The 9,895-nt window shown below is 43.7% G+C and overlaps 1 protein-coding gene across 1 annotated transcript in view; it reads left to right on the top strand.

Annotated features, from left to right (window-relative positions):
• Positions 1 to 5,801, top strand: part of dlgap3 (discs, large homolog-associated protein 3) — a gene marked incomplete at both ends in the record, with an annotated part of 43,291 nt that extends 37,490 nt beyond the window's left edge. The window contains 5 exon segments of the mRNA XM_080442647.1: positions 969 to 1,188; positions 1,875 to 2,169; positions 3,556 to 3,647; positions 4,526 to 4,672; positions 5,490 to 5,801. Coding sequence (XP_080298773.1) covers positions 969 to 1,188; positions 1,875 to 2,169; positions 3,556 to 3,647; positions 4,526 to 4,672; positions 5,490 to 5,801 — 1,066 coding nt within the window.
• Between the last annotated feature and the right edge of the window lie 4,094 nt (positions 5,802 to 9,895).

The following is a 9,895-nucleotide window of genomic DNA, read 5'->3' as shown; positions in this document are numbered from 1 at the left end:
TAGCCATGACAACTGCTATTCCTATACGCAACATGATGCCTTTAACAAGTACACGCAATCTGGCTCCAAAATTATCCACAGCATCACCCACAGATCACATTCACACATAACATGCATGTGTCTACACACTGCATACAGAGACGCGCGTGCACACACCTCCGCCAGCATGCGCTCATGCTCCTATTAACAAAGTGTCGACGCAGTCATCAAGGGGGAAGGCGGGGTGAGAACGTGACACATAGAGTGAAAACGAAGTGAGAGAGAACGGCACGATGAGTCACACCTCATCAGACGGTGAAGGCGGAAGGGGGAAAGAGCTTAACTTAGAGCCGAGGAGCAGTCCGTGTTTCTCACGCCTTCCAATAACGTGACATTTCAAACGTACTGCTGTGTCATATATATCATGGGATTTTAGTACTTCTAGGTTTACAACAAAGATCCCAAGTAGGCATTTTGTTATCACCGCAATGGCATTATATTTTTTGAAAATCAAAACGTGACTATACTTGGTCAAATGTGGCAGGGTCTGATATAGTAAGTATGGCATGTTTTTTTTTACAGATTATGAAAATGCAGATTGTAAACTTTGGAATGTGTCATGCATTGCAATCTGAAAAAAGTTGAGCATACAATTTGAAAGTTGTCAAATCTCCAATCCAGAAGGTGAGAAAAAGCTTATCTCACCTTCCACAGCAAAAGTATTTTGCGGTCCTACAACCGCTCTTTGTAATGCTGAGTGGATTCTTCAACATTTAAACTTGTATAATATGAAGAAAACAAAAACAACAAACCCATATAAACAATCCCAAATTGCTTCCTTGATTTCAGTTTGCCTACTTGCGGAACATTCTATCAGATCCTGCCACAAATGTGGATAAGCACACAGAAAATAGTTTATTACTCATAGAAAATAAAGACAACTACTTTAGTCTGTGAGAAACACATTACTCTATCTGTCTCTGTACTAGGCGGGCTCGATTCAAGCGCTCCAATAGCGTGACGGCTAGCGTGCAGGCAGACCTGGATCCCGAGGGCTTCCCGGGGCTCAGCATCGCTGTACCAACACAGGACAAGAGCCTCCAATTCGGCTGTTCCTTCCAGCGGCACTCCTCAGAGCCCGAGTCAGCTGGCCAGTACACCGAGTACCACCGGACTGTCCACACCCAAGGACAGTGGGCCTATAGGGAGGTACTGTATGTTCAGAACTACACGCTTAAATTCAAGGTTCAAAGAGTGAATTAGTTGTGTTAATTAGTGGGCTTGATCTCTTGAGGGAGCCCAGTTATATTACTGTCACTATTCTGTATTTATGTATTTCCTTAAAAACTTTGGTACGCTCTAGATAGCCATATTTTCAGAGTAAAAACAAACAAACTAAATGCACATTATGGAGATTTGATTTTCAACCACCACTGATGTCAGACACTACAGAAACCGTGTATTATTAGATGTGTCGTTTTTAATTCATCCCCAAAAATGCTGATGATGATGACACCGATTTGCGCATTTGTCCCCATGATATATATGGGCATATTGGTCAGATCGGCTGGTGTGACGTAGGTGTGAGGGCCGCAAAGCCGACTCAAACTTTGTCAAAGTTATGTTATTGTTGCCTTTTAAGGTGCTGATTCAAAATTCTAACATCCATGAGTTATTAACTGTACAATTATGTTTAGCCAATATTGACTAAGTTATTCAGGCAAGTTTGGTAACGTTTTAAATGTCTTCTGACAACATGTGAATAAATGCAGTGTAAATATTGAGTCAATAACAAGAAAATGGTCTTCATGTTCAATGTGCACTGCTGAATATGGCCCAAGCTGTGAACAGACAATGAATGACACGTTTTCTGTTATTCTCTCGTATTGTACCAGGACTATATCCAGAGTGGCTATTCCACTGAGCCATGCCCGGCGGACCCGCGGTCGCACCAGCTCCCCCACCTGCCCCCGCGCGCCCACTCCCCCCTGCCCCTCACCTCCGAGCGGGCCTGGGCGGGCACGCCGTCCCTGGAGGGACCCCGGAGCCTGCCCGACTCGGGCCGCGCCTCCCCCTGCATGAGAGACGGAGAGTTCTTCTTACGCCTGCTCCAGACGGAGGTGGAGAGGATGGAGGGGTGGTGTCAGGGCATGGAGAGAGAGGCAGAGGAGAACGAACTGCCCGAGGAGAGTGAGTATGGGCAAAGAGGTCGGAGCGGGGGGGAGGTTGATGTATCGATTCTACGTAGTTTGTATACAGGACTCCCTCTTTCTTTGGTGTTTCGCCCAGGTGGGTGTGGTTATATAACCTCACAGAAAATATGCCTTATAGTGGTTCCCAAAGTTTTTGGGTCGTGACCCAAAAGACAAATTCTTCCCGGTACCCAAACTAGTGAAAATAGCCGCGATGCGACGCGTTGTGAGCTTGTAGATCAGCTATTTTCACTACTTCTAAAAGTTTGTTTTAATGTATTTATTAATGGAATTTAGATTTTTTTAAATTAATAATTATGACCAAAAAAACGAAAAAAGAAATAGAAAATCTTTTGAAATATATATATTTTTAAAATAAGAATAAAAAAAAGGGATACACACACACACACACACACACACACACTTACTTGAAGCCCAACTGCATAACGGTACAATCTTTGTCAATCAAGTAGGCTAGTAGTTTACATGAATGACAGATTATGATACCACATCGCCATGAATGGAATACGTTTGTATATATTTAACCCATACCGAGCAGTGCGCGTTCGAGTTACACTAAAATAAAGCAGTCATGTAGGCTATTCCCCATGAGACTCGGGCAGGCTGCAGTGATCCCGTGCCGCCACGTTAATAAGAGATTGGAGCGTCGGGTTTATATCCTTAACCCAGCCAGGTTGTAACCTACATAACTCCATACCATAGGGCAAGCTACTGTTAAGTTTGTTAAGACCTCACTGTCCATGAAAAGATGGTCGGGAGTCCCGACTCCCGAAAATGCTTTCGCAAAAGCGCTCGTATATTTTGAAATTAGCAGATCTACAAGCTCACAAGCGTTGCATTGCGACGCGTTGTGAGCTTGTAGATCTGCTATTTTCAATGCAGCCAGATCTGCAATCTTATCTGAATGACTGTTAAAGCAGTTTATTTAAATGAGTTTATAAAATGTTATATTTTCACAGGGATTATTTATTAGTGTGTTAGATAATACATTTTGGAGTGAATATATGTGTCCAGATGCCTGTCAGACAATCAGACAATGCTGCTCTGCAGGTCTACAATGGAACAAACGGGCACAGCCAACGTCAACAACTGCTCTCGACCAGACGTGAGATCTGAGCGTACCGGCGGCTGAAGGCAAAATCAGGATATATTGATAAATGACGAAAGTTGCGGTGATCTCGCCGTACGCCCATTATTTGGTCTGCACCGCGTTGATAAATGAGGGCCACTGTTTGGGAGCCACCTCAAAACCACGCCCACCTGGGCGAAATACCAAAGAAAGAGGGAGTCCCTTTTATTTACAGCTTCTGACCCTTGCTTCCTTCTCTCCTGTGTTTCCCCACTTCCTGTTCTTTCCTTTTAGTTCTTGAACTGATTCGTAACGCGGTTGGCAGTGCCCAGATGCTCATGTCTCAAAAAGTCCAACAGTTCTTCCGCCTTTGCCAGCAAAGCGTGGTGAGCATTACGTGATTTCTGCCGCAAAATAATTTGTTTAATCTAATCACCTATAACGGCTATTGACCATTTTGACACAGCGGCCAAAATGGCTATGATGTAATTACAAAACAGCCGCATGTGTGAATATGGTCAATAGCATAATCGCTTTGCAGAGATTCAATGCATATTATAGAGGATGGAATTAGCCCTGCCGCAAAACATCTTAATCCATTAAGACCGGGAACGCATCTGTGTCATTTTAAGATTTCTTTGGCTATTCAAAAATAGCAGATATACAAGCTCAAAGCTATGAGCTTGTAGATCTGCTATTTTTGAAAAATCATGAAAATGTGTGCAAATCTATTGAATATATTGATTTTTAAAGTGAACGTTTGTAACTCAAATGGCCAAATATCCGCGGCCAAATACATATCAAAAAATGTTTTCTAAATCCTAACAGTATGTTGCTATATCAGTGGTGCTCCAACTTTTCCATGTCAAGGACCCTCAAAATTATATGTATTTGGCCACGGACCACCCATCTCAAAATATATTTTCCAGGGACCCCCCAGAAGCACAGATCGGAGTTTTAAAAAAATCACTTAGAAAAAAATATATATATTCATATTATTCAAAGATTTGCAAACATTTTCCAAGACTTTAAAAAAAAATGCAGATCTACGAGCTCATACACTCGTGCCGCGCTATGAGCTTGTATATCTGCTATTTTTTTTATTACCAAAGAAATCAAAGTGAAATTAAAGTGACACAGACGCGTTCCCGGTCTTAAAGGATTTCCTGTCTAATTTCTTTCTTTGTTTCCTCTCGTCTTTTCTTTACTCCATGCCCACAATTATTCACTCGGTCTCCCCCCTGCCCCCTTCTGCCTGTCCCAGGACCCGTCTGCCTACCCCCAGCCCAGCACTCAGGACCTCGCAGGCTTCTGGGACCTGCTCCAGCTTAACATGGAGGACGTCAGGATCAAGTTCCAGGACCTCCAGAGGCTTAAGGACTCCGCCTGGAGGCTGCCGCCTGAAAAGAAGGTGAGCCGCCCGAGGGTCTGCTCGGCCCTGGTCACCCTTCAGCACTCCCCGAGAGCCAAGATGGCCGTGTGCAGGCGAGTGGCACAGGTGGTCCAGCCCTCCCAGCCGCCGCTGGCTGTGAAACTACAGAACAGCAAAAGGACCTGAGCCCCGCCGCCTGACAGACTTTGGAGCCCAAAAAATGTTGCCTAATATTTTGTGAAAATTGTTATTTATCTTTAATGCAGGCATACAAATGATAACATCTTTCCATTACTAACTGCAGTCTATGTGACACACTGGAATCAAGCTCTGACAAACATTACACAATAGACACTGAACCATTGCAATTCTTTACAGTGTCATTTTGACAACATAACAATAACTAACACTTGTTTCTCTTTTCTTCTTTTTCTTTTACCTCGCCTTTCGCCTCTTCATCATCCTCTTTCCTGCTGTAACCTTATTTTGCATCCTCCTGATGGCAATGCATGGTGGGACTTCACCATTTTTTGTTGTGGTGATTCTTTTGATTGTGTCACTCGTTTGTGTCCATGCTGCAACCTGCCTGTGCCCTCTGTCACATATAAACGCCTCCTCACACTCGCAAACTTTAATCGTCACCTTCTTTACCCATTGCTACATTGCACCATTTTGTCCCTCATTCTCTCCATTGTCCCCCGACATCCTGCATTTTCCAATCGCGACCTCCTTCACTCACCAACACAAAACCATTGTCGTGTACCAACCGATGTCGTACCTCCACGCTGTCCTCTGCTTTTTTCCCACCCTGCGACCCTACACCACACCCTGCCACCACTACACCACCACACCCTAGGAGGATAAGAAGCTTCCTCCTCCCTTACCAAAGAAGCCAGCTGGGGGGGTGAGCGGCACCCTCCGGGCTGACAGCGTTGGCGACGCAGGGGGCGGAGGAGGAGGAGGGGCCGGGGGCTTGGTGGTCCCGCGCGCGGGCGGCCGCACGCTGCCAGTCAGGGAGAAGTCTCTCGATCTGGGGGACCGTCAGAGGACAGAGGCCAGACGCAGGTTGCTGCAGACCAAGCGGACTGCCTCCTTCCGACAGAACTCGGCCACAGAGAGCGCGGATAGCATCGAGATCTACATCCCCGAGGCCCAGACTCGACTCTGAACCAGGGTTGTCCCACAGCAGCCTCTCGGTCTCTGCCGACCCCCCCTCTCTCCGCAGTTACTTGACATGTAGACTGATTTCTGTCTTTCTCTGAACCCATGTTTGGGATCTTTTAATGTTCTGCTAATATCACCGTAGTCACTCATTCACTTTCACTCTGCCTTTTCGATTTACTCACTGCGATTGCAAACAAACTCACAACTCAAGCCCTCGTCTGGCTGGATGAGCCAAACTGAGTTGTAAAGAGAGAAGCCTGGATCCGAGGCGGGGGCTCATGGTTTTCAATTTGAGACTTCACTCTTTCTGTATATTCCTTTTTTAATATTTTCTTTTTACATGGAAAGAAAGCGAGAATCATTTCAATTCACAACAGTGAGTGGAGAGGGGGGTCACACAGTAGTAGCATGCCTGTGCGTGTTCACACAGCACTTCTCTCTCACTGGAAAATAAAGGGCTTAACAGGCACAAAATCTCTTGCGAGCAGAGAGGAGAGAGAATAACTCCCAGTGGATCGTCTACGAATGCTACTGACAACAGAATATTTTCTTTATGTATAGCTGAGATATTCCGCCGGCTATTCTATGTGAGTATAACGCCTATTCCTACGCTTCAGTGGTGCCATCAGCAAGAAGGGATGGATCGGGTGGTTTCAGAGAATCCTTCAGTACCGACACGGTACCCTAAAAATTCTGATGGATGACAATCCGCAAAGACAGTTTTCAATGTAGAGTTAACCAATGGCAAATACCACCTACAGTATAGCCGCGAGACTCAGTCAATCAATCAAAAGAAAAATGGGACAGCTCCACTCCACACATACACACAGCCTCTCGTATGCTCAATCTCGGCTCTCTTTCCTCATATCCCATGGAACCATCATTTGTCCTCAGTATTCAGCAGTCAAGGCCGTGCGAAGAAAGCGAGTGCCGTTTGTACATAGTGTGCACACTCGTTGTTTGCCAGGGGGAGCTTTGCAGTGTAGCAGTACAGCCCTCACAGGCAGAGAGCTTCACAGACAAGATACACAGAGCCGTTTGCTTTTTATATATTCTTTCTGAAGTTGCAGTGTTTGTGGGGTGGGATCTGGGGGAATTTTAGGGCTTGAATCTTTGTGGCTTTATAAGACTTTACAGAAGGAGCCCTTATTCACTGTGAGACTACAACACCCCCATGTGGTCAAAGGAGGAAACAGACCATCAACAACAATTACAATTACACCTGTCAGGAACTAACAATTCTCCTGACAATAGCCATGAAAAGAGATTCATTTCTTACATTTTTCTTTATTTCCTATGATATATACTTTTTCATAATTTCTCTCTAGTAGCCCACTAGCTTTTAGAATGAAGATGGATGGAGTGATGGATTCCAACCCGAGATATTTTTGGCCTCATCGGCCATCTGGCCAAGCAAGTCCACCAAATGGACCATAAAGCAGACAGCAAGAGCAGCGCTGCCAAAGTCTTAGGAGAATCCACCAGCCTAACTCCCTTCAAATTCATGACTCTCGCCAGAGGTGCACAATACAATCCTCTCAATTTCACACACTACCGACTAAAGGGATGATCCCTCTGCGAGGAAAAAGAAAACAAAGATTTGTACCTTGTTATGCCAATGCCTCTCCCTCTCTCTCTCTCTCTCTCTCTCTCTCTCTCTCTCTCTCTCTCTCTCTCTCTCTCTCTCTCTCTCTCTGTGCCCCCCCCCCTCCACCCCCTCTCTCCTCTCTGTGACTCTCTCTCTCTCTCTGTCTATCTCTCTCTCTAATCTCAATGTGTGAAACCGTGACAGTCAAATCTATTCTCCAAAGCCTTTCCACAGAGTCAGGAGAAATCTCAAGTACATTTATTTTACCCCCGTTAAAAAGGTGGAGAAGAAAGGTGGACTATGGTGATTATTGCGCCGAGATCACGGCACATTTGCAGTTGCATTAGAATTGCATTAGAAAAAGAAAAAAAGAAAAACGTGTTCCATTTTCCCTCTTTCCGTTTTATTTTTTTGCTTTGAGGTGAGATCACATTTGTTTCCTCTGAACAAATTGTAGCATGGTTTTTAAAATATTCGGGGAGGATAACTCTTATGTTTGGCAAATTTGTGTCAAAAAAAGAGATGATGAAATTTCCTCTCCATCCTTTTGTATACACTTGTTTGAGAGTGTGCAATTGTGCGTACACTGGCATTTGTGACTACCAAGGGCTGTCTGTGAGAGAGGAAAGATAACTTTAAGATGAGGCCCAATGAATACTGAAGTCAAAGTCAGCCATTTTGAAAAAAAAAGAAAAGAAAATTCAAAGAGACAAGAATCTTTTAGCATGACCTTTTTTTCTTTCTAAACTTTGAGATGGAATGTGTTGAGAAATTGAAAATATTTTACTGGGAGATGTATATTTTATAATGTAATCTACATTTCTAGATTAGTAGACACAATTGAGTACAGTATATGTATAAACATAAAAAATAGACATACTATATCAGATGTGAAATACTACAGTCCTATTATGATAGAGTATAGCATTGTGTGATACTACACTTGTGTAGCATATCCAGACTCAGTACATGTGAATTATAAGAGATTCCTAATATATCTGCAGTATGTGCGAGCAAGCTGGGTCACATTCACAGGGTATAACTGGCAAGAGTGCACTTTGCCAAATATGATCCTACTTAGGCCTACCACTATATATCCTCTCTGTTTATGGTTCTAGAAAAGAGAAAATACTATACCCTGTCCTTAACCCCATCCTAACCCCTCTCCCCAAATCCCTCCTCCCTTCTTCTGAACCAACTACATGTGCCTAACCAGCTATGTGAGGAGGTTTTCTTGGAATATGGTTTATATACAGTACATATACAGACCTGTACATAAAATTACAAAACAAAATCTGTGCAGAATATTGTTAAAGAAAAAGTATTTTATTGTATTGAATACAGTCTTTTCCTTACTCACCATTACCGACACACACATTATGATCGGCTGATTTTTATTGTAATAACACTGCATGTTTTCCGAAATTGATTGATTGGAGGCTGTCTCTCTTTTTTCAACCACCTGCTATTACCAAGAAAGCAGATGCAGCCTGTAAACATTTCCTCTTAGTGCATTCCCTGATTTGAGCAAAGATACGAGAAAGCAGGTTTTATTTCATAATCAAATATATAAAGGAGTCATTTAGTTTTAAAAAATGGACTATATCCTCAGAGGATAATGATACTGTATTCTTACCATGAAACAACCATCATTGTTTTGACTTGGTGCTCTCATCGCAGCAACGCATCGATTGGACATCCTCCCACTAAACAGGCTGGCCTGGACAAAAGATAAAACAACAAAACATCTATGTTCATTTTGCAGTAACCTTGAGCTTGCTCCCTTGTACGTGGGGCACAGCAGCGTTTGCCCCTCATCTTTTACTATGTGGCTTTTAAATTCCGTTGCCCCTAACACTTCATCCGGAGAACAGGTGTTTTAAAGCATCCCAGTGGTGTTTGACTTGACCCTCATCAAACAAAGCACAAAACATCTGCTTTTATACTGTTACTCCACTGTGAAGTGAACACTGGACGCCACCCCTAAAAGCCCCTCACACGGACTCGCTTTTTTTGCTGCAGAGGGATGCCAAAGTCTTTCCCTTGCAGGTTTACCTATGGGGGTGGGGATGACACCAGGATCTAAACAGGCCTCATTTTGGATGTTTATCCGCAGTAGCATGGGCTGCTTTTCCTCAAACGATTACAAACTTTTTCCTCTATTGTTCTTTGTTTTTCGCACACAGAGTAACTAACTAGATGAGTGGTGGTGTAAAGCCAGCCATCTTGCCTTGAAACAGGTCCATTGTAAACACGTATTCTGTTGGTGTGGGTGTGATTGCCATAGAGTGAGCTCAGTGTGTTTCCTGTCCAGCAACTGTACAGTAGAGCCAGAAATATGGGCCATTATTTGACTTTTTGGACGACATCTGTATCGGCAATTATACAGCTGATGTGTCACGATTTTTAAACACTTTCAACTTGGTGTCCCAATTTTGGGCATGTCATTATAGGGGAGCATTTTCAAACGTTTTTAAAATCATACAAAAATAGCCGACCTACGAGCTCAT

This window comes from Gymnoscopelus braueri (assembly GCF_963280865.1).
Source record: "Gymnoscopelus braueri genome assembly, chromosome: 11".
Classification (NCBI taxonomy): domain Eukaryota; kingdom Metazoa; phylum Chordata; class Actinopteri; order Myctophiformes; family Myctophidae; genus Gymnoscopelus; species Gymnoscopelus braueri.
The sequence above is the reverse complement of the archived record's forward strand: the minus strand, read 5'-3'. Positions and strand labels throughout refer to the sequence as shown.